This window comes from Gallus gallus, chromosome 9, assembly GCF_016699485.2.
Source record: "Gallus gallus isolate bGalGal1 chromosome 9, bGalGal1.mat.broiler.GRCg7b, whole genome shotgun sequence".
Lineage (NCBI taxonomy): Eukaryota > Metazoa > Chordata > Aves > Galliformes > Phasianidae > Gallus > Gallus gallus.
The window spans coordinates 15,463,907-15,488,382 of NC_052540.1; the positions used below are offsets into that span (position 1 = coordinate 15,463,907).

At 47.9% G+C, this 24,476-nt stretch overlaps 1 protein-coding gene across 2 annotated transcripts; it reads left to right on the forward strand.

The window, feature by feature from the left end:
* EIF2B5 (eukaryotic translation initiation factor 2B subunit epsilon) lies at positions 1 to 24,411 on the forward strand. Of its 2 annotated transcripts, XM_046898842.1 has the most exons (18): positions 1 to 4,939; positions 5,496 to 5,629; positions 6,115 to 6,236; positions 10,439 to 10,563; positions 11,254 to 11,439; positions 11,524 to 11,701; positions 12,725 to 12,805; positions 13,524 to 13,601; positions 13,676 to 13,988; positions 14,631 to 14,776; positions 15,061 to 15,199; positions 15,796 to 15,894; positions 16,530 to 16,637; positions 17,183 to 17,273; positions 18,078 to 18,201; positions 20,355 to 20,480; positions 21,907 to 22,017; positions 22,987 to 24,411. In XM_046898842.1, the coding sequence occupies exons 2-18, from the start codon at positions 5,590 to 5,592 to the stop codon at positions 23,050 to 23,052; spliced, it is 2,133 nt and encodes a 710-aa protein (XP_046754798.1). In that variant the 5' UTR covers positions 1 to 4,939; positions 5,496 to 5,589; the 3' UTR covers positions 23,053 to 24,411. The 2 variants fall into 2 exon arrangements, with proteins under 2 accessions (XP_046754798.1, XP_422755.3); XM_422755.8 differs by lacking the exons at positions 1 to 4,939; positions 5,496 to 5,629; positions 6,115 to 6,236 and adding an exon at positions 9,291 to 9,478.
* The last annotated feature ends 65 nt before the right edge of the window (positions 24,412 to 24,476 follow it).

Below are 24,476 nucleotides of genomic sequence, written 5' to 3' on the forward strand. Positions count from 1 at the left end.
GCGCGCCGCGGGGCTGCAGCGGCGGAGCGGGCGCGGTGCAATGCGAGGCGGTGTGATGTGCGATGCAGGGCGGCACCCCGCGCAGTGCCGGGCCCGGGCCCGCCGAAGGGCCCCGCGTCGCTCTTGGCTTTGCCACCCGCTGCTGCTTCGGGGGTGATTTACAGCCTTTCGGCCGCGCAGAGGGGAAGTTCCCCGCCGAAGGGCTGTAAATCACCCCCGCAGCAGCAGCGTTGGTGACGTGCCGACATCCGCTGTCCTCGCGTGACACCGCCCCGCCCGCAGCCGCGCTCCGCCGCCTCACTGAAGGGCTTTATGTAACCGCACCGCGGCTCGGCCCCTCCTCACGAGCGGCGCTTTTCCAGTCCCACCGCTCGGAGCGCTCGGAAATGCCTCGCACGGAGATGTCCCGTGCTGCACAGCGCACGTTCAGCTTCTCGGGGCCGCGTTTCTCTCCCGAGAGCCGCCGGGCGCTGTAAGACCCCACTGAGGGTGCGGGAGGCGGGCAGGGCGCGCTGCTGGCGGCCCGGGGCTGCGTGCTGGCCCTTCTCCGGGCCCGCCGAGCCCGAGCGGTTCGGGCCGGCAGCGGGCTGGGTTTGCCGCCTGGAAAGCACAGGCCTGCAAAGAAAGGCGTCGATAATCGGTAGTAACGTCGTTGCATAACGAGCGATCGGCTGATTTTAAGAAGGAACGGGTTTGGTCGCGTTCTACGTCGGAGGAGTTACGGATCTGATGGGTCCGGCTGTGGTTCACACGAGCAAGAAGTCACAAAAGGTCTCCTGCGGGCTCAGCACCGCCGTTCTGTGCAGTGAGGGCAGCTGTGATGGACCACAGGAAAGGTTAATCCTCTCCTCTGAGGGGACCTGGTTGAGGCAGGAGTTCATAAATAGACTCATAGAGTTGAGTTAGAAGGGATCCTCAGAGGCCATCTAGTCCAACTCCCCTGCCACGTGTGGGGACGCACACAGCTCCATCAGGTGGCCCTGAGCCTGGTCCAGCCCGGCCTTGAGTGAGGGACTGGCCGTGACCCATCCTGCCCTGATGTTACTGTTGCTGTGACAGCGTTTGGGAGGAAAAGCGGTGCCGCTCCTTCCCTTCCCTGCAGCCCAGGTTGGCACTGAGCCTTCACAGCCCAGCCGACACCGCCTCCCTCACCCCAACGCCTTCACCAGACAGCCAGGCCTCTGCAACAAACGCCTTTTGGTGTTACGGTTTGGAGATGTTGATCATCCTGCCCTATTTTTGCAGCACTTCTGCTTGTCAGAGTGCAGGAGAGGTGCAATGCTGCACCACGTGGATTAAATTTGGGCTGTCATTCAGCATTCGGGTCAGGAGAGAGCACGGAGAAGGTTCACCATCTTGTTTCATACGCTGCTTATTTTGGACTGTAGGAGAGTAAAATAGAAATAATGCTCAGCAGCAATCAACATAAACCCGCTTTTTGCTTACAGAGAGAAGCTTTCAAAGCTGTTGCAACGTTTAAAGCATAATCCAGCACACAAAACCAGTCCAAGGCAGTTCATATCTACGCTGCCGGTTCGATCTTTCTTCCACAAACCTGATGATTCAGAGGGCAAAATCAACCCACGGGCAAAGCATTGTCCAGAGAGCAGAGGTTGAGGCAGATCTATGCATGCTAGCAAGCTGTGTGTCTCCTACAGCTTGCTCCACACCCACAGTTAATGAGTAATCGATGGAAATCAGCAGCATGGGTTGCAGCATAGGTTGAGGCAGAGCCTGTGTGCTCTTGCTGGTGTGGTGAGCAAAAGCCAGGCTCGAGCCTGGGCTGGTTGTGTGGCTGCTTACTTGATGAAGTCAGAGGAAAGGCCAAACAATGCAACAGTAAAAGGCCGGAGCAGCATCTGGATGAACATCAGAGGCTGGGACTCCATCACTTGGCTTTGGGATCTGCACCCTGCAGCTGGCTGTTGGCCATCCACGGTCTGCAGATGTGGAGCAGCAGCTTTGGTTGCTCCGCAGCAGTAGGAATGGGAAATCCTCTCACCTGGGAGGTGCAGCATTGACCCCAGAGGGGAGGACACGGCCCCTCAGAACAGTGTGCTCAGATCTGGATGTTGATTCTGAAGCTGCCGGGGCTCTGCAGCAGCAGTGGTGACCAGGACATGGCAAGTGTGACCTTCCCTTTGGCTCCCAGGATATGGTCACAGTGTGTCCCCAAGTGCAGGCACCACCTCTTCCATCACTGGGAGAGTGAAAGGCCCACCATCAGCTGGGCTGTGGGACACCCAGGGGTTCGGGACAAAGCCTGGGCCCCAGCATGGGTCAGGCAAGGTGAGGCTTCCAGTGAAGAACCCCTGAGCAGTCTGAAACCTTTGGACTGTTTGTTAAAGCCACAGAAATCCTAGAATGGAGAAACATATGTCTGGAGCAGGTTTGCTTTGCCAAATGGAGCAGCGTCACATGCCCGTCCCACGTTCTGCATACATGCAGTCCCCAGGCGTTTTGCAGCCTCCGATAGGAAAATTGCTGCATGTGATCAGGGCTTCGTCAGGTCAGCTGGAAACAAAGCACTGTGCTGCCACATGCTGCAGGACAGGCATTGGGATGGTGCTCAAGGAGTGGCAGTGTTCAGGATAATAAGCCCAGCCTAATGCTGACAACCAGACGCTGGCCCAGCCGTGGCCCCAGGACTGAGAGCACAGCACTGAGGGATATAAGAATGAAAAGCACCAGCACCGTGTCCCGCAGTGAGTAGTTCCTGGGCAGGATAGTGCTCAGCCACCAGCCTGTTCCATCATCCCATGTGTATCACAATGTAATCCCGTGGCTCAGTTTCCCATACAAAAAACACATGACTGCTGGGAGCCATGTGAGGGAGGCAAAGGAGAACAAGGTCCCAAACCACTGCTGTGAAGAAAATCCTTCCCCATCGGTGAGCAGCACCAGGCTTCCTCTTAAAGGCAGAAGGCTGAACCAATGGAAAACTGAAATAAAGGAAAAGAGCCTGTTGGCATTTTCAAGCAATCAGACCTCATTGTCTGAGGGAGGTAACAGCAGCCACCATCTGCTCCTGCTCAGGAATAACAGCGGTTCTTCCTGCAAGGGGAAGAACAACCCCAAGTGCTGCCTTGTGAATCCTGGTGCCGATGCTTCCGTCTGTACAAAAAAGCCAAGGACTGCTCTATTTCCTCCGTGCCTTTGCAGCATTTTGCACAGAGGACAGCAGAGTTGGTTTAAAGGACACTTTGCTTGTGAGCAGGCACACAGAGATGAGGCACAGTTCAGACCAAGTTTCTGGCTGAACTCCAGCCTCACCTGTGGGTAAGATGCTGTGTCTGTTACCAGCTGGAGGGGAGCTGAGCTGGGCCTGTGTGTGCAGGGATCCAGGATCTGGGCTCTTCTTACATCAGACTTGATTCAGCTCGGTTGCAGTGCCTTTGGGCTCATCTTATTTCCATACCTACAGCACTGGCTTTGGCCAAGCATGCAGCATCATGTTCCTGCCCTGCGGAGCTCTCATCTCAGGTGACAGCATCAAGCCGGAAGCAAGTTTGATAACTTCCAGGCATAGCAATCAAATGTTATGATTGGCGATGTGACCAGTGCTTCACTCCATGTTCAAAGGGTGCAAAGACATAGAAGTTATACATCTTTTTAGGGAATCAAAGCCAGCACGTGAAGTAGTGCTGCAGCTGTGGAGATGGAGGAGCTGCTCCCAGGGACAACCCAAGAGATTTGATTTCTTTCTGGTTTCCATATATTCTGTTTTCTTTGGTACTGCTGCAATTTGAGCCAGCACTTCTGCACAACCAGGAAAAGGTCATCAATCAGCTGCTTCCTTCTGCTTCTCTGCAATGTTATATTTTGAAATATATCCCTGACAAACTAAAAGAAGTGTTGGAGCGATTCCATGGGAAACATCAGTACAGTAACCAGATCTGTAGTGTACAACATCTGTCAGGATAATGTGACCCCTCGCTGGCTTTGATGTGATGGAAGCAGGCTGCAGAGCTCTCCCTGAGAAAGTCCCCCTTCGCCTTCACCAGATCTTAAGGCAGCCCCAACACAAAGCTTCTCTAAACCAAAATGAGCAGCGGAGTGGAAACATGAAGCCCCTTAGATGGGGAGCTCTGATACACACGGAGCGCCAGCCGTGCAGGGAAGGAAGGGTTACAGGAAACGTGGGCTCTGCTCTGAGCAGCACACAGGGAGCTGTGCCTTGATCAAAGGCTTCTGGCAGAGGGCGGCCTGGGAAGTGGGGCTGCCTCCTTCCCAAAGTGATGCATGTGGGGCTGCAGCAGGCAGCAGTGGGATTCCTTCTCCCCCCGGCATCCCCTCCAAGTAAGGCCAGGGCTGAACTCCAAGGGGGTGCCGCAGGAGCCCTTTTCCTCCACTGGAGGAGCTGAGAGCTGAGGAAAAACCTTGCCCTCTGCACAGGAGATGGGGAGCAGCCCCAGCTCTGAGCAAGACAGCAAGAACAGAGCGACATCTGCACACAGCATAGGGTGGGAGGGAGCTGGAGCCAGCCAAGCAGCTCTTCAAATGAAGTCCTGTTATGCTTCTCAGCCATCTTGGCTCTTGAAATCCAGGGAATTCCCTCTCTGTCCCTGTAGCCCTGACTTGGCACCAAAAATTCCCCTCTCATGATGCAAGCGACCCCAGACCCTGTCCCCATAACACTCGTGACCTTTCCCTACCAATCCCTTCAGTCCCAAGGCTGTGGTTGCCAAGCTCCATGTCTTGCTCAGCCCTTTGGCTTTCCAAATGTATGGTAACTGTTTAGTCACAGCCTGAACCGCTGATTGAGCACCTGGGGAAAGGGCCCAGTCAGTACAGGTGAAGGCAATTCAGAAAAGGAGTGGAGCCTGGCTGCACCTCTCTGAGACCCCATTTAAGGACTGACTGCCACTGGGGAAGGTTCCCTGCTTGGAGATCCATCCTTTGTGGAAACTTTCCTGTGAGCCTAGGCCTTCAGAGATGGGTGAGCACTTTTCCTTTGTAACACCATTCCATTGGTGCTAGTTCTTTTTCTGTTACAGTCCTGTATTGCACTTCTACTGTGTTAATCTTTCCAATTGTAACACCAAAGAAGATGCTTTTTTTTCTCCCTGGCTCACCCTGCAGATTGCTTCCTACCAGCTGCTGCTCCAATTCCAAAGGGTGAGCCTCTCTGAGCTGACTTCACACACTTGCTTGGCAAGGGCTGTTCTGCTTTAGGAATCTGCATGGGTCAGAGCTAGGAAAGGGTTAGCTGAGAAAACAGGAGGCAGCTCTGCCCCGGTGTGCCACAAAACCTGGGGGAAACCCTTCAACTCATGTGCTCCGACCACTTCCCCAAAAGTGATCTCCTGGTATTGTGCAAAGGAAGTCCTCCTCCCCGTGACTGGGAGCACTGGTTCCCGTAGTGGCTCTAGTTGTGTCCCCTGATGGGAAACCCATCTGACTCTTCAGCCTTGAGCAGCCTCTGGGGTCACACAGGGTTGCTGCCTCCAGGAGCATCTGCTGAAGCCAGATGGCTGCTGACTCATTTCCCCCAGACAGTGTCCTCGTTGAGAAGTGAGGAGGAGCCTCTGCCTGCTGTGCCTGGAGCCCATCAGTCTCTGAGTGACCAGCAAGGTGAATCAGCAAAGGATGGCGACAAGCACAAGCAGTAGTACCGAAAGAATACCAGGTATGGCACGGTTACCTGCATGAGTCTGTATGTCAGCTGGATGTGAGCACTGTCACCCAAAGCTGCTGCTTCTTGGGAAAGCAGCTGGTGAGGGATGATGGAAGCAATGTCCTATGAGATGAGGCAGGACATCCCATCACACAGGCTTTGCCCGAGAGCCACATTAAGAGTTTGTTGTTGACTGAGACCATGTGGAGAAAGCAGGAACGCAGCAAGGTCTGGAGCAATGCTTGTAAAGGGCTGGAAACTCAGCTAAAATATATGCAGGGCAATATACCCTACAGCCCAGTCAGGGTGAGGGCAACTGAGATGCAGGGAGCTGTGGCAGCAGTAGTGCATCCTGCTTGTTGGCAGGTAAATGATGCCCAGCAACCTTGCTAGTGGAAAAAGTTACCAAGCAGTTCTGCAAGCAGCATCCTATGGTATGTGATAACCCCAGGTGGTGCTGACTGGGTTGCTTGTTGTCTTTTTCTCCACTTTTCAAGGCTGCCAACAAAGGAGCAGGAGGATGCTAAGAGTGGAGGAAGCCCAGCAGTTCATCTGGCAGAAACCTGCTTCTGAGAAGCAGAGGAGAGGGGACAAAAGAGCAAAGAACAAAGCAAAGCCTGTGAGTCAATGTCTCTGCTGCCAGCCTGGCTGGATCCCAGGGCGTGGGATGGTTGGGATGCAGGGCAGAGTCAGTCTGGGCTTCACCTTTGCTGACCTACTTGTGGTCTGCAGGTCTCTTTTTACCTGCAAGACTTGGTTTTGTGCTCATGCAAATCTCAAGTCAGGAACAGAGCTGCTCAGGCACACAGAAGGGCTAGAGGCTGTGAGCATGTCCCACCACCTGCTCATTATTGAAGGGGTAGGAGCAGCTCTGGGGCAGCTCAGGTAGGTGGACCCCTCTCTATACCTGGCAAGAAAGCATCAGCCACTGTGAGTAAGCCCAGGTCAGACCTGGTGACAGACGCCCTGTACCAAGTGCCCTGTGTCACCTCTGACATGTGTTGGCCACCAGGCAGAATGTGCCATCTAGTGAGGGGAAATTTGTCTTGTGCTACATGGTTCCTCCACACAGACCTCCTGTCATCCTCCTCACTGTGAGTCTCACAATCCTTGGGAACCCCTGACACAGCTTCCACTATGGATATGGAACCTCTAAGATGTCTAAAATAGGACCAGGTCTGGAGCTGCCTGACAAGGCTTAGCAACGCATTATAGAGCATCTACATGGAGAGAAAAGCCAGGGAGCTACCAAGTGATCAGAGAGGGGGGAAAAAAGAGTTACCCACACAGGGGGAGAGCATCCCCACAGATCATCATTCCCAGAGCTGCTGGATGCTGCTCTGTGATGCTCTAAGGGGTGAAGGAGTAGGGAAAAAAAAGCCCTATAGTTCATGAGTTCTTCCACCTCCTGCCCAACCATTGCAGCATATTGGGCTTGGTGGACATTCAGTCTAACGCAGTACAGCCTCATCTCAATTTCCATGAGCTAATTTCAACTTTAAAAGCTGCCCTGCTATTATATTGCTTTCAGAAAATGTTTGGTGTGAGTGCAACTGGCCTGCAGGTCCTCACTGACACCAATGGGAAACGTTCCTGCAAAGCCCGAGGAATATTTATCGGGCTGATTTTGAGTTCAATTCATTAGCCATTACATTGATTTGCCTTCCTTTGCTCCTGCCAATTTACCAGGGCAACATCTTGGAAATTTGCCTCAAATTTGCCTCATTTGCAAAGAACAGGATGCAATTATACAGATAATCTGCTGATTGTCCCATCAAGTTCTGTGTGCCCACTCTCAACACGGGCAGTGGCTGTGCAGGCTGGATCAGACCTGATTTCTGGTGCTGTTTATACATTTAATGCTACAGAGGCAGAAAGGAAGATGCTGTCCTGCCCTCGGGCAATGACAAATCCACATCTTGGTTAATTCCTCAAGCTGTAACAATCTGAGAGCTTTTTTTCAGGGTTAGCTTCTTTGCTGTGGCAACAGAATTCCCAAGGGGATGCAGACACCTATTTTTGAACAGAATGGGAACAATTTATTTCTCCAGGGCAGCTCATCTTTATTTTCTTGCTGCGTCCATCCTTGCTGCTTTATTTTAAACCATTGTCTAAGGTCAAGCAACTCAGTCACAAGGTAGGAAAAGCACAGCAGGGGCTCAGTCACAAGTACCTGGGGGCAGATGGCACCACATCTTAACAACTAAGGGAGATGCAGGGAATATCCAATACTGCAGAGTCCTTCAGGAGATAGAGAAGGGTTGTTTTCTATTAAATCAGTCCTCGATATGCAATTCAGCTGGTGGAAAGAGATGCTGCATTTATATATTACTATATTTTCCCACTCACAGCCCAGTGAAGACTGCTCAGACTCAGGTGTTGCTCAGGCTGATGATAACACAGGGACAGCACTGTCACTCTGAGTTGTGACTCCATTCCTTTCCCATCAGCAGAACAGGCAGAGCACGCTGTGCACAGGCTGATAAGCGTGTGCTGTGTTTCATGCTGGGGAAGGGCCCTATCTCAGATGGAGCGGGTGCAACTGTCCTGAACAGATTGGACTCTGTTGATCAGTAGGTGGGTGAGCACAGAGATGCTGGCAGATGAGAGCAGCAAGGAGCAGAGCAGGGCAGCTCATCAGAGTGGGTTACAGCAAGTGAGAGAACCAGGAGCCAGGAGAGGCCAGCAAGGAAGCAGAGCAGGAGCTGAACACCTGCCATGGGAGAGGGGCACAAGTGTAGGGTGCAGGACAGCAAGCACGAGGTCCTGCAGCATCCAGTGCTGATAAGAGGGACAGTAGTGCTTTAAGTGAGCAGCACACAGGTGTGGAAGAGGACGGATTCAGGCAGGGGTATGCCTTCTGCACTAAGCACTGTGTGCAGCAATTCACTTCTGAGCATGAGGCTGATGTTGAAGCACTTTAGGAGGGACGTCACAGAATTGTAGATCTACTAGAGTTGGAAGGGGCCCTTAAAGGCCATCTAATCTAACTCCCTGCACTGAACAGAGACACCTACAGCTCCACCAGGTGCTCAGAGCCCCATCCAGACTGACCTTGGGTGTCTGCAGGGATGGGGAACCCACTACCTCTGGGCAACCCACGCCAGTGCCTCACCACACCTATTGTAGTTTTTTTTCCTTTATACCCAGTTTAAATCTCCCCTCTTTCAGCTCGAGCCCGTTTCCCCCTGTCCTATCACAACAGACCCTGCTGAAGTGCCTGCCCCCAACTTTCCTATACCCCCCACTAGATACTGAAAGGCCGGCCGCTCATCAGGTCTCTCTGAAGCCTTCCCTTCTCCAGGCTGAACAGCCCCAGCCGTCTCAGCCTGCCCTGGTGGAGGTGTTCCACGCCTGGGAGCATTTTTGTGGCCCTCCTCTGGACACGGCGCGTGCCCCTCCTGTACCGAGGGCTCCACATCTGGACGCTCTGCTCCAGATGAGGTGTCACCAGCACAGAGGCAGGACCACCTCCCTCGACCTGCTGGCCACGCTGCTTCAGATGCAGCCACAGCGGTTTGCCGAGGCCAGCTGCGAAGCGCCTACCCATAGCAAACGCAGCCCCGAGCGTTCCCTGCCGTGTTGAGGTGCGAGCACTGCGCACGCGCCGCCCGCCTACGCCTCTCGCGTTCTGAGCCCGCCGAGCTCCCGTCGCTACTTCCGGCGTGGGACCGGAAGCGGAAGGAGGAGCGGTGGCAGCGTGAGGAGATGGCGGCGCGCGGCTCCGCGAAGCGTGGGGCGAGTGCTGGTGCGGCCCGCGGCTCCGAGCCGCAGGAGGAGCCCCCGCCGCCGCTCCAGGCCGTGCTGGTCGCCGACAGCTTCAACCGCCGTTTCTTCCCTATCTCCAAAGACCGTCCTCGGGTGAGGAAACCCTCTCCTTTCTGCCCGCTGCCCTGCCGGGAGGGTGCGCGGTACCCGCTGGGGCTCGGGCTGCTGTCGGGCCCAGAAGCGTCCGGCAGTTCTCATCTTTCTGAAGGGACCGTGGCCCCGTTAGGAAGGCAGCACTGCGCTGGCGGTGATGGCTTTGCCGTATGTCAGGGAGAGGCGGGTCGTGCAGTGTTGTCAAAGAAATAAGAAAAGCCTTCGTTGTGTCAGTAATGGATGGAATAATACGGACGGCAAAACGGATGGGGAAAGCACTTCAGTTACCTGGATCAGAAAGCTGTATGTTGAAGGAAAGAGCCCTTCCGGAGAGCTTAGGTCTGAGCAGTGCCCGAGCTCATTTGCTAATTAAACGTTTGTGGTAGTCATAATTATCCTCCTAGCATCAGGCCTCGAACAAAACATCACAAAAAGAGTTAAAGAGTAGTAAGACAGCATTCAGTTGTAAATCAGTGACTTGGTTTGAAGGCATGAACTGAGTCTCGAGACAAGGGAATACTTACTTTGCATCAGGTTGGGTCTTTTTTCTTTTTCCTACTGTTTTGTGTTCTGGACACGCATATTCCTGTGGCTTCATCACTCACGTCTGACAGGTTTTTCTTGTAGCAGTTGAAGCCTGAGTCAGGAAATTGGCATACTGGGATTTCTTCTATTTCCAGTCTCATTCAAATCCTCTTAAAGAGCTTTGTATGTGATAACTTTACCTCGTTTATGCTTTCCATTGTGAAGTGAGGATCTGACCCAACAGAACATCAGAAACCAGTTCTCACTGCTTAGGTCCACTCTGAATATTTTGGTTGAAAGGAGGTAGTGCAGTTATTCATGGCTTTTTGTTTGGTTTTTTGACACTGCTGCTGACAGTGCTATGTCCTGAAGCTGGGAGGTACTTTCTTCTACTGAGGTACGTTGTTCAGTTCTCTGTATGTCTCTTTCTCTCAGGCTCTTTTACCTATGGCAAATGTGGCCATGATTGATTATACCTTGGAGTTCCTAACAGCAACTGGAGTAGAAGAAACCTTTGTTTTCTGCTGCTGGAAGTCAGCTGAGATAAAAGAGCATTTACAGTAAGAATCTCTTTTCCTTTTTAGCTTTATTGTGGAACGTATTCTTCTTATCCTCCTACAAACCTCAAAGGTTTTATATTACACTGATCCTTCTGCTGAAAACCATGTGCTATTGCCTTTCAAGGAATGCCTCCGAACACATTTCAAAATATACCATTCCTCCTGTGCAGGAGTGTGGTTGTTCAGTGTTTTAAAATGATTGAGTGTTTGAGAACTGCATTTAAATGCAGAAGTTGCCTGGCTAGCTGTGTAAATTGCAGTACCAGCCCTTTCATTATGCCCTGTCTTGATGTGTAATGAAGCTTATGGAAACAGGTGTGTCTGACAGCACCTTTGTCTCTGCTTACTGTAGGTTTGCAGGCTAAAGGGAAGCATGCAGTCTTTTCTGTACTGTTTTCAGAGAAAAAACATTGGGCTGTGTGTAACGTTCTTCATTTCTCCATTGTCAAACTTAGCTTTTAGTGAAGTCCAGTTTCTTAAATCCCCATAAGCTTCAGTCTTGGTCTGATGTTCTTCAGTTCATCTGCTGCACATAAATGATGTGTCTAAGCATGTGGATGGAGGGCTCACTGTAATGAGGTCCTCTGTGCATTCACTTATGGATGTGCCATGCTCTGGAACTCCGTGTCTGACTGTGTTGTCTACAGGAATAACCTTTTAATGCCTTTTGGATGTATTTCTGTCCTTCAGAAAATCCAAGTGGTGCCGCCACACCTCTCCCAACACGGTGCGCTTTGTGACTTCAGACCTGTACCGCTCCCTCGGCGATGTGCTGCGAGATGTTGATGCCAAGTCCCTTGTTCGTTCTGACTTCATTCTTGTCACTGGGGATGTGGTATCCAACCTCAATATATCCAGAGCCTTGGAAGAGCACAAGTAGGTGCTGAAAGAAACTCATGTTTGTCTGGGCTCTAACTGTCTGGAGAGTGATTTTGAAGTTGTCCTCTTTTTTTTGTTCAGGTTGCGTCGTAAGATGGAAAAGAATGTTTCTGTGATGACGATGATTTTCAAGGAGTCCTCACCTGGTCACCATGCCAGGTGCAAAGAGGATGACATTGTTATTGCTATGGACAGTGCCACAAACCGTGTCCTTCACTATCAGAGAACCCAGGGGCTGAAACGCTTCCGCTTTCCTATGGTGCGTCTGGAAGCTGATGGGTGGAAAAGGGCTGCAGTAGTGAAGCAGCCCACCCCAAGGAAATCCTCCTTGAGTGAGGGCTGGGAAACTGTTCTTGCTGCTTCTTTTGGAGGAGCAGGTGATAGGAAGTAACTCTTGGTAAACTGACTTTTTTTCCTTTAACTTTATTTAAGGCTTTGGTGAAATGGTGCTGGGACTCATTTCAGTGTTTGAAGATGGGGCAGACATTTCTCAAAATTCAGTTTGAATCCTTTCCGCTATATGAAACGAGGGAGATGGATGATCTGTGTTGACAGATGATTTGTGTATGACAGTACTGTATGGAGCTCCTATGCTACTGCCATACATAATCCATTTCTAAGCGACACTGAGCCCGACACGGTGGAATTACAGGAGATGCAAGTTGTAGTACTACTTACCTCTTCTGTGTGTACTGTTTCCTTAGAAAGGTTATGGGCTCTGCTAATAATGTAGTAAGTGCTCAGCTAACATCTGTGGAGGTATTTTCTCCAGTGAGATAAATAGATGTTTCTCAACTCAGAACTAAGACTATGAATATATGGCACTTTCATCCCCAAGTCACTGATCAGTAGACTATTTTTTTTTTTACCTTCAAATGAACAAATCATTGCCTGAAATCAAAAAGGGTAAAAAAAAAAAAACCTGTAAAAATCCATAGGGGGTATGAAAGCTATGAATACTGCATTTTGATTTATTAGTGTTCTTTGTACATTTATAGTTTTTAGCAACTGAAGATAAGGAGCCTCTGGAAAGAAAAGGGGTTGTTTGATGTACAAGCTGTTTCTTGGAGAACTGCATTGTGTATGGATGAGGGCAGTCCCTGCTGGCTGATGCACAGCTGTGTGCACCAAGCTGTGCCTGCTAAGTTTGTGTCTCAGTGTTGATTGTAGGCTTCTTTGATCTCCAGAACAGCACCTAGTTTAAGAATTCAATCAGTATGATACTTCTGGGGTTCAGTACTGAGTGAGACACTTATATCATCTGAGTTTTTTCCTCTTTCAGAGTCTGTTTCAGAACACTATTGAGAATGTTGAGGTGCGCCATGACTTACTGGATTGTCACATCAGCATCTGTTCTCCACAGGTGAGTTCTGCCCATCAGAGGGTCCAAAATTCAATTGGCATTTCTTGTTTTGTATTGCTGATAGGTGGAGGGTGCCTTTGATGTACTGACTTTGGAAACCAGAACTCCAAGCCGTGCTCAGTGACTGTGCTAGGATTTTGTGGCACTGCTGTGCTGACTGCAAGAGCTCAGTCTGTGTGCCATTCCATGCTCAAGCCCAGGCAGAGCTAAACAGTACATGCATCAGTAGACTGAATAACTGTGGACAAAATGAAACCATGCTGGAAAGTAAGCAGTGTCACTTGGAGTAAAGTCAAGTCTGTGGAGCAGAGGTGATGGCTATGCTTTGAAAGTGTTTGTACTTGAAAGCCAGTACCATGTTAGGCTAAGAGTCAGGGTTTTTTCAACTTAGGCTTGGTAGTATTTCCTCCAAATCTTAAAAGGCTGGTCTCAAGCCTTGCTTTGGAAGTAAAACTACAAAGCAAGGCTGGGTGGGGCTAAAGATATTTTTTACCTATTCTGAAAAACAGAATTTGTTCATAGTCTAAGATAGGAGGAAGAGATGGGAAGGTCAGTACTCCTACCAGCAAGAATCAAAGCTTTATTCAAGGCAAGAGCATTACTTTTCTATAACACATAGGTCACCTCTCTGAGAACCGCTGGGTAGCCATCAATTAACTGACTTTCCTGGCCACTTTTTCTGTAATTACATTACTTCCTTACATTTTATTCCTGGCAGGTGGCTGAGCTTTTCACAGACAATTTTGACTACCAGACACGGGATGACTTTGTGCGTGGTCTGTTAGTGAATGAGGAGGTAAGGAGAGGAAAGTTGCAAGGGAGATCCTGTTACCTTGGACTGGAGAATCCTCTGACATATCCTGTTTCCAGATCCTGGGGAACCAAATCCATATGCACGTAACGACAGAAGAGTATGGTGCTCACATATGCAACCTGCTAATGTATGAAGCTGTGTGCTCTGACATCATCAGGCGCTGGGTTTATCCTTTGACTCCAGAGATGAACTTCACTGACGACAAGAATCAGAATTACACCCATTCTAAACACAACATCTACCGGGGAGTGGATGTTAGCCTCGGTCATGGCAGCATGCTGAAAGAGAACGTACTCATTGGGCAGGGAACAGTCATCGGCAGCAACTGCTCAATAATGAACAGTGTTATTGGGCAGAACTGTAGGATAGGTGAGTATGAGCATGGGGGGTGTGCATGGCATGCCGGATGAGGGCACGAGTTGTTGGGATTTTATTTTTAAAGTGCATGTGGCTCTGGGGAAAGCTGCTGGATACTTAAGGACTTCCAATGGGAAGAAAGGAGAAAAGCTTTGTTTTCTTGGGGAGAACGAATTTTCAGGGTATGGTAGTGATACTGAAAGGTGAAAGGCACTGAATGTGAATGAATTTTTTTTGAGCAATAGAGAATGCTTAATGCAGTAGAGAACGTTTAATAATCTAGAATTATCACCTGCCCAAATCCTACAAATAAAGGATATCTGTCCCTGTTTTTGTAAGATATGTTGGTACTCCTGCTTTCTAGTTCTGGCTCTATTTTTCTGTTTGTGATTTGGCTGTGTTTGTACAAAACCACCATGTCAGTTGGTATTGTCAACTTGTTTGTTCTCTATGGAGATTTAACTGATCTTTTAGCTTTGGGTAAGAAGTGGATGTAGGCCTGTAGGGCTGCTTTTTTTGTTTTCATCTAACATCCATTATGCTTCAAGGGCATTTAGTCCTAGATTCAGTAAGATGCTTACTAGTGAACTCACTGCTGTAGGAGAATAGCAGTCTACCTTGCTCAAAGTATTTGTACTTGTTGATGTGTAACAGGTGATGAAGTCACTTTGGATGGAGCTTTTCTCTGGGATGGAGTACACGTAGCAGATAATGTGCAGATCCACCATTCCGTTATCTGTGATGAAGCTGAAGTGAAGGAGAAAGTAAAGCTAAAACCCCACTGTGTCCTCTCCTCACAGGTGACCTATGTTTGTTTCTATTTTGCTTTCCTTAGCCATACCAGAATACAGGGCTATTCCAGGCATTTTCTCAGAGGTGTTGGTATGTTGCTGCTCCCACTTCTTCCTTCAAGCACATTGGCTAGGATAGCTTGATATGTGGTCTAGCAGCGCTGTCTTCATTTATGTTTGTCTGACCCTCCCTTGGAATAGCATTTTGGGAGCTGCTATCCTCCCTTTTGGTGGAGGGATAAAGGAGCAGTCGGTATATTACTTCACTGAGATACGTTGCATGTATTTTTCAGGTAGTTGTTGGTCCTGACATCACTCTTTCAGAGGGCACAGTGATCTCTCTGCACCCACCAGATGAGGAGGAGGAGGATGATGACCAGTTCAGTGATGATTCTGGTGTGAACAAAGAGGAGAGCAAAGTGAAGCTGAAAGGTACGAGCGTTTCTGGCTCCGTGCTCTTGGGATGTACAAAGGACTTTACCCTCCATCTTCTGGAAGTCTTTTTCTCATTCTATACTCTGCAGTTGCAGGCAGGAACTTAACACTGCATTCAACTTGGGACATGTGCTTTCAGTAAGTCAAGAAAGGATATTTGGTGGAGGTTGGACTGTGAGGTGTTCTGCCTCAGTATTCCAGCACTAAAATCTGTGTGGACTCAGCAGTTTTCCATTTTTCCTGGCGTTAAGCTGAAGTTGAAAAAGATGCTTCATTCAAGGAAGGTGTTAGATGTATGTCCTTGTACCTGGACCGTGTCCAAGGACTTTGTGAGATACTGTTCCTACCAGTCTGGTGAGGGATCTGTTCAGTGGAATGTTGCTTTTGTTGCAGGGGTTAAGATGGTCATTTGTCAAGGCAATTTGGAAGATAAAAGCTGACAACTGTATGCACCTGGAGGAACTCCAGCTTCCTCTTGATATATAGGGTGTTTAGGAGCAGTAGTATGCAAATTTTACCAGTGTATTCAAAATACACTGGTATTGGACCTGCTTATGGGTAAACTTACCTTCTAATTGCTTTTTCTTTTTCAGGTTACAACAAGAAGGATGTAGGCTCAGAAGGCAGAGGCTATCTCTGGAAAGCAGATGACAAAAATGAAGATGATGAAGAGCAGAGACAGAGTCTATGGGGTGAGAAGGAGTTTAGTGTGGTTAACCTGGGGATGGACAGGCAGACTTTCAGTGTCAGGCAAAATTGCTGAGTGGAACACTGATTATGGTTCCCAGAATAAGGCTTTTGGGGTTCACAAAGCAGTCGGGCTTCCAGATAATGGATTTGGGTGTGGATATGAGAGGTTACATAGAAATCGATGGGCCAGGTTCTCTGTTCCTGTGCTCTGTGAAAGATGGTTCACCTGCATGAATGCACACAGCTGTCCCTTCTCTGAAGGGCACACCATGGGCTACCAGATCTTCCTGTAGAGGGAACAGGCTTTGTCTGTCCTGGGTTCTGGTTTTCTTCCAGCTAGTGACAGAGTGCTGACACCGCTCTGTAATGAGTCAGCGGTCTGCATGAGATGCGTTTGCTTCTGTCCCTGTCCTTTGCTGTCTGCCTGCAGACTCTTAAATAAAAGTCCCCTTGTCCCAGTGCCAGCTGTAGTGTTCCCTCTGCAGCGATTCTAACCATCTGGACCTGTAAGTAAAATACTCCTTGCAAGGACAGATAGTTGCTGACTCAATTGTGAATCCTCTGCACCACCTGCTTTTTCACACGTGACGACTGCAGCTTTTGAGCACTGAATACTGTGTCTTCTCTTCTTCATCAGGCCCAGCTATGCTTTCAGAAGAAGAGAGTGAGTCAGACAGCGACCTGAGCATGGGCTCTGAGGAGCCAGACAGCCGGGCAGCATCCCCTCAGCTAGACGACATCAAAGGTGAGAGATGGGGCTGTTGAGAACAAGCTTACTGCTACTGTACTCGATAACTTTCTTGTAGTAGCTGCCTCTTTTGGCAGATATGCTTTATTTTTTTTTTGTTTTGTGAAGTTAATGTGTGTTTGAAATGGATTCAGACTAAACAAGGAAAGAAAAACTCACCTTTTTCACTTAAAAAAAATCTGCCCAAAGGAAATTAATAAATTCTAGCCTTGAATTCATGTCTTTAGGTAAGGGAATATGAAGTTTTTCTGAATAGGAAAGGATTGATTGTGGAAGTACAATAGAAACTGCTCTGAAGGATTGCAAAGATAAATAGATTTGTGCTGATTTGCACGGTTAGATCAATGATACCTGTCAGACCTTTTCCTTTATTTGATTTATACCACTATTCTAAAGTATACTTGATGTGGATTTGTGCAAACTCATCGTGAGCAAATAGATTTCTATATCAGAAAGCTTTCTTTGTTGAGACCATGGTTTCTTTGGAACAGTGTGAAGAATCTGTTCCTCCTTGTCAAACTACCTGTCCTTTCTTCTATTAGTTTTCCAGAATGAGGTTCTGGGTACGTTACAGAGGGGTGAAGAAGAAAACATTTCTTGTGACAACCTGGTCCTGGAAATCAACTCTCTCAAGTGAGTGTCCCCTTGTGAAGACACTGTATGTTATCCTGAACGGTTGTGTTTGGCAGCGGATAGAGAAAGAGAACTCACATGGATACCTATGTTTGATTGTTACATATTAATTTTGCCAGTGTTGCAGAAGGAGAAATGTAGATCAGAGATCATGACTGAATGTTGATGGGTGTTAATGCATCTGTAGCTTTTTCAGTCATTAAGCCCTGATTCTGTAACAGGAGGTGGAATTACTGTTAAGTAACTATGAACCAAAAGAGAGCAAGCCAATTCTTAGCACCAATTTCATGTAAGTTCATGCAGGAAGTGCTGCTCTTTGCATTGCAGTGCTCAGCCAGCTGCCTGCAGCTGAAACTGTGCTGCGGTGTGGCTTGTCTACTGTCTTTATACAGCAGCAAGTCTGGAACATGTAATCAGAGAGCCTTTTACCTAATGTTTCTTAAATACAAACCTGTTTTCCTTCTTTTGCGCAACAGTATTCATGCAGCACTCTAGTAAACATGAGGCTGCTGTCCCTGCAGCAGCCTTTTCCTCTGTGATAGCAAATTTTCAGGACTTTTTGGTTTTACACAAGGGTAATGCAAGGTGATTTTATTATGTGAACATGAGGTAGGTTTTTTGTTTGTTTTTTGGGGGGAGGAGATGGGGAAGGAGGGGAGAGTGACAACCTGGGAAAAAAAAAAAAACAAGAGCAGAAGATTTGACTTATGTCTTCCACCGTATCTCTGTGAGGAACCACAATCTGCAAAGATGGGATTCTGTGAATTGTTTGTTGAATGGGTTTTTTTGCCTTTTTCCTTGCAGGTATGCATATAACATCAGTCTGAATGAGATGATGCAGGTGCTCAGTAAAGTGATTCTGGAATTCCCATTACAGCAGCTGGATGCAAACCTGGACTCCCAGAACTATTTCTCAGCATTACTTCCTGTGAGTGCTGCTCCATTTGACTCTTCTTGGGGCTTGTCTTCTGGTGTGTAGGAGTCTGCCTGAGGTACTTCCTGGTTGATAAGTCTTTTTTTCTTAAGCCTGAAGCCGCTTGAACTCCCCAAGTTTGTGAGCCTCTTTGTCTTCTAAAGAAGTAAAAATGAGCTGAAATTTTTGCACCTGCTTGATAGAACTCAGACTGCAGGTGTGGGGAGCTCTACTTCAGTACCTCTGGTTATTGCCTATTTTCTGTGTGATGGTAGAATGTATAATTTGTAGAAGAGATCAGAGAGGGACTGATAGTTGTCTTTATGGACCTGCATTCCAGGAACCAGATTCCAATCCATCGTAAGTGCTATCCTTGGGGCAGCAGGGAGCTCTCCTCTCCCACTAGGATCTTTTCCAAGGCATTGGAAAATTTAGAAATAAGGAAGTAGTGTGGGACCATGTCATATATTTGGACTTATGCAAGGCCTTTGACATCAGTTGCCCTTCCTTTATCCACCGATGCCATCACTCCATCATAGGAGGCCAGCAGACTGATCAGGCACGATCAGCCCTCAGTCAGGCTGTGCTGGCTGTCTCTGATCACCTCTACATCTCGCATGCTCCTTAATCTCTTCCAGGAAGATCTGCTGCATAACCTTCCTAGGCGTAGACGTGAGGCTCACAGTCTCCAAATGCTCCTGTTTAAGGAACAGCCACCAAGTTTCTTAGAGCAGTGAACAACCTGTAGTTGCTTAATAAGAAGCACAGTCCTTTGAGTTACTAATATTTACATCTTAAGGATCCCAAGCACTGGCTTGGTGTATAGGTTAGTACGCAGTGAAAATGTAGCTGAAGTTTGTAGCTATGCAGCTAAAATGGCCTCAGTCAGTAGCTGTATCAGGCTGAGATCTGCTTATAACGGCTTATGTATGGCAAAGTTATTTTGTATGAGATGGGAATATTTGAACTGTGAGAGTCTTGAATATTGGAAGCCTACTGAACTTCGGAGAATTGAATCACGTTTCTTACCCTCCTTGTAGCTCAGTTCTGGTGAGGAGATACTAAAGGAAGATGGGTTGTTTGTGCAAGAGCAATGGTGGAGCAGTGTCAGACAGCTCTGATGGGGAAATTGTGGAAGTGCCATAATTATGATGTATGATTGGACTTGAAACCACAGTATATGCTCTAAAGTGCTGGCACCTGAATATGAAGCTCCTAAGTGTTGCAACGATTTAAGAAATGACCATCTGGTAAAGGATATGCCTGTGGGTACTTTTCAGATGAGATGTAGAGGTCTGAGAAATAGTTACCCAATTTGAAGTCTGCCAGTTGTCTTGATTGGCTCTTGTACAAGCTGTAAGGTGGAGATGGTACAGAAAACATGACCCTTCCCAGACTGTGGGCACACCTTGGGTGAATGTGGCTGAAGTTGCTGTGCTTCTGTTGTCACTGAAGCAGTATCAAATAAAGTTATGTAGGTGAGAGTGTCTAAAAAGTTGTAGGGGAGGCAATTTTAGCAATTCACCAAGCTGGTGCTTGGGCTTCTCAGGTCTAAGTATTAGTAATTGCTGAGCTGGCTAGTGTTTGCACTACTGCCCGGCAGCTAGCATCTATGGTGCATCTCTTCAGGTTTCTGGTAAGGATCCTTCCTCTCTGTAATACCATGCAAGCGTACACAACATGGGATTGTGCATACAGGGAATAAATGGATCTTTGCTTACAAGGAAGCTGGTAATTTTCTTGGCACTCTCTCTTTGTTATTTGCTCTTCTGTTTCAAAAGAAAGTTCCACTAAAATGTGAGCTGCTTTTTGACAGAAAGTTTGAGAGCATGTATGTTCTCCTTTGTATCAGTCTGCTGTGAAGTGATGCGAAGGCTCTGTTAAACATATTTATTGTGATAACCCAGTATTCCAGTCAGGGAATCAAAACCAAGAACGCTAACGTGTTCTCAAGGTTGTTTGGTAAAACCAGGTCTTGTTATTATACCTCACGTGTGCGGACATCTGTTTAATGGACAGAGGAGGGCAAGTACATTAACTGGTCAGCTGAAGAGTTTTGTATAACGCTGTTCTGGGTCAGTTTCTCAGTGCAGCACAGCTGAGAGGCTGGGCTGAGCACACACGTCTATCTCGTAGCTCAGGAACACTTCTGTGCTTTCTCCCTGCAGCTGTTGAAGAACTGGACCCCACTGTTTAAGAACTACATAAAACGTTCATCAGATCACTTGAATGCCTTATTTGCCATTGAGGAATTCTTCCTGGAACACGACAGTCTTTGCACATCAATAGCTAAAGTGAGTATCCGCTCCCAGCTCTGAGGACTTGTTTTTGCTGCAGCTGTGATGAAATGCATCTTGTTCACATCATCAGCTTGTCTGCTTCAGAGGAGAGAAAATTGGAGTCTCAGTTGGAGAGTGTGTATAGAAAATCTAGCTGTAACAATTGCTTTTTTTTTGTCTGCATATGACTCTGAGCACAGCTGAGGGTAATTATTAAATACTGGCATGAGGCCTGAAGTGAGCTGTTACTTTGCAGTTTCTAACCTAGGTGCCCTTGTGTGGAGAGTCGAGGCCATTCACCTCTTTGTCTACTTGTGGTGCCTGAGATCTAACTGTGAATGATTTATGCTACTTTAGAGTGCAAAACAAGCAATGCTGGGAATAAGAAACGAATTTATTATTGTGGCTGACCTAGTTGTGAAACTGGGAATAAAGAGGAGCTGACATGTGACTTATTACCTATCTCCTTGCTTTGTAGAGTTTTCAATATATTCCTACCTACAAATATTTCGTCCATACATTTTTTTCTGCCCTTTCAGACTGAGAGTATTTGATTTAGATTGTAAGTTTTTTTTTTTCCCATACCAGTGTCTCAGAAAACCCCTGTCTATTCTGCAAGAGTTCTCATAAGGTCTGCATAACTCCTGGTTTACCAAAAAAGAGTAATCATAACTTCAGCTAGCAGGGTTACTGCCTAATGGCAAAGCACTTAGCATGGATCAGAGCCAAGACCCTGAGGTTTGGTGAGCCAAAATGTCATTGAATTATAGCAATTATTTGGCATTTGTCCATTGTTTTAGGAGCCTGGGTTTCCCTGGAGGCTGAGAATTGAAGTGACACTTTATATTTGGAGCTAGCAGCCAGCTTTGTCAGTGCTCTGCCGTAAGGAGATCAACTGCAAAGTGCCTGCTTTGCCAGAGCACAAAGGCACCCTGAGAAAGAATGATTGCATCTTACCCTCACTGCACTGGGCAGGAGTTTGAGCTGTCAAATGAGACCAATTGCTTTGACACCTGCCATAAGGCACTTTTAAGAGAGAGAACTGTCAGGAAGAGGGAGCCTGGGGCAGGTCTGATTTACTTTGTGGATGGGTTTTTCAGTGCTTTAAAAAGAGAACCAAAGCAACATCTTGATCTGATGACACCCAGTGTGGCCTCTTGTTGCAGGGTATGCTTGAGAGCTGTGGGCAACCACAGAGCTGAAGCTGATGGGGCTTGAGCTTTGACTCATCATGTGTCATAGCAACCAGCTATCAAGAGCATAAAGCTTAATAGGGAAAAACAGTTATTTTTAACATCAAAATCAAAATGAAACAAAGGGATTGTTTTCTGTTAAAGATAGAGCTAGGAGCTGTAAATTGTATGCAGACTTGGAGCTTGGACGTGAGCTCATCCCAAAAGAGTTTATAAAGAGCCCTGTTGTTCTTTTCTAATCAATGCAGGTGTTGATGACGTTTTACCAGCTGGAAATTCTGGAAGAAGATGTAATTCTCAACTGGTTCTCTCTGCGGGACACATCTGACAAGGGAAAGCAGCTTCGTAAAAACCAGAGGGTAAGTCCCAGAAGTGTGGAGTTTAGTGTGTGTGTGGGTGTGTGTGTGTGTGTGTTGCAACAGCTACTAGAAGGAACTGCAGTGTTGGGTTCAATGCCACTGTCACCTTCTGTGGAATAGCTGCTGTTGCATGGTTGGCCAGTAATGCACCAGTGTATTGAATGCTGAACAGTGCAACTTTACTGTCCAGAATGGATATTTCTGTGCATTCTGCTGTAATCATCCTTTTTTGATGAAGAATAGAGGTAGGAGGAGGGGAGCATTGTTTTTAGTGAGTTCAGTAGCATGTGGCTTGTGCTTTCTGGAGTAGCAGCACGGTTTTCTCTAAGCCAACACCCATTTGAAATGGGCTTTAGGCCAATGTCCTGTTTGCTGGCTCCATGCAATTCCTTTGAAGCTTTCGTTCCTGGCTCACCACCCCCTTTGCATATATTTCTAAGCATTTGCAGTACTGAGTGCTTTCATTTGGCTTGTGTTGCAAAGGAGCATATAACTTCCCCCCTCCATCAGGCGGGATCTTATGCTGCAGTTTGGCTGAGCCTTGTTCCAGTCCTCCATGGATCTATAAGAGGAGGAAGGGAAGAAAGCAATATTTGAGGAACTGCAGCTTTGTTTAAAGTCTTTGCAAAGTCAACTTGTAGTATAGGTGAGCAGTGCTTTCAGCTGGTTACTCAAGGTAAAAACAGGCTGCCTCTTCATAGCAATCCATGAGGGAGAAGGTTTCTCCCAGCAGAGCTTGCGGTGTCTTAGGTAAGGTGCTGCTGTCATCTCTCCTCCCTTGAGCTCTGCAAAACTCACACACTTTTGTTGCCTGACAGAATGTTGTGGGGATTGATTGGAGGAATCCATTGAATCTGAATCTGTTCTTATGTGCAATAGTAGTACTTACAACAGCACAGTATAGTTGTTGAGTGTTTCCAGCGCCTGTTTTGTCACTTGTGACCCAGTTACTTTTCATTCTGTCTGCAGCTTCAGAAGTTCATCCAGTGGCTGGAGGAGGCAGAAGAAGAGTCGTCTGATGGCGACCAAGACTGACGTGGTGACTTGGCATGAGAAGGGGCACTCTCACTGCCTTTCTGGGCTGAGTGGGCAGGGCAAGATCAGTGCCAGTGCATGGTGTGTAGATGTGGGGCCTGACATCAAAGTGACTGACAATCCCATCACTGATTGTGTTGTGCATTCCCAACTTTGCCACTTCCCTTCCTCTCTCTGCCTCCCTTGCTCACCTAGTGGCACATTATGTTGGATGGTTGCAGCACAGTGTAAAAACGATATGGGAGAAGCAGGAGGCAATGACATCTAGAATCCCTGTGGAGCCTGGATACACGGTGTACTGTAAGCTATCTTTTGGGAACTCCTTGTTACTAATACAAAGGGAGCAAATAGATGCAAATGCATACAACACCCTTGTAAATCAAACCATTTGGGTTGTGGAAGAGTGGTCATACACCTAAGTTATTGGGAGTCATTATTGCTTCTGGAGCTAAGAGAACTCCTGCTGAAGAGACACTGGCAAGGTTGGTAAGTAGAAGCATGTGGATTAGGATCTGGAGTGCAGGACTGGCATTCAAGAGTTCCTGTGCCTCGAGAAGATACAGTTAGTTGTTTTAGGATGCCCAAGGCACATTGCAGTCCAGAAGGTGTTTCTGTGATCTTTATGAAAGGGAGAACCTTTTGCCATCTGCTGTGCTAGGATCTAAAGAAAGGTTGCACAGCGGAGTTGGTAATACCATGTGTTTCCCCCTTCTTTAGAACAGGGGATCGTGTAAACTCAGCTCCCCCAGCAGGGGTTGGCTAATAGCAAATGCACACTGCTCAGTGAAACGCTGTATCTTAGGTGCTATCTGCCTTTCTGCACATCCCCAGCTTAGCAGACACGTTGTTTTAGAAGTGTCTGTTGGTTTGTTGATAAAAAGAGAGCAGAGATGCCTGGCTCCTCCTGCAGCACAGCAACGCTTGTGTTGCTCTGGGGAAACTGACTGGACCGGCTGCTTTCAGGAGCAGCTCCTGTTCATAGGTGGGTTATAAGTTGGGTGTTCTGACCTTGCCTCTGCCCCTTCAGGAGGAGCATGGAAAAAAACCCCACGAGAGGGAGGGGAAATACGCACTGGAGCTGCCCACTCAGGATCCTTACTTGGCCGTTCCACAGTGCCACAAATGTCAGTGAAGGGACAGCGTTGGATGCTGGAGGCCGGGGGTGTACTGCCTCTTCCACACTGATGCTGCAGGGCCATCGCGTGCACTCACACCACCACGTTGCCAGGATTGTGCATAACTGCTTGTTTTTTGACAGTGCAAACTCAGCTTTGTAAATGTTGGGGGAAAATGATATCTGAGTTTTCTGTATCTGCCAATATTTAATTCAGGGAGCAAATAAAAACCATCCTGGTGATACGGGCCTGCTTGGTTGTTGTGTGTGTGTGTGTGTGTGTGTGTGTGTGTGTGTTTGCTGTGTGTGC

Bases quoted from the DNA above. Each gene is read 5' to 3' on its own strand.
- EIF2B5 (XM_046898842.1), top strand. From the start codon at position 5,590: ATGGCGACAAGCACAAGCAGTAGTACCGAAAGAATACCAG. The intron at 16,638-17,182 runs GTGAGAGATGGG...TTCTTCTATTAG, and splicing joins TCAGCTAGACGACATCAAAG to TTTTCCAGAATGAGGTTCTG. The intron at 18,202-20,354 runs GTGAGTGCTGCT...TTCTCCCTGCAG, and splicing joins ATTTCTCAGCATTACTTCCT to CTGTTGAAGAACTGGACCCC.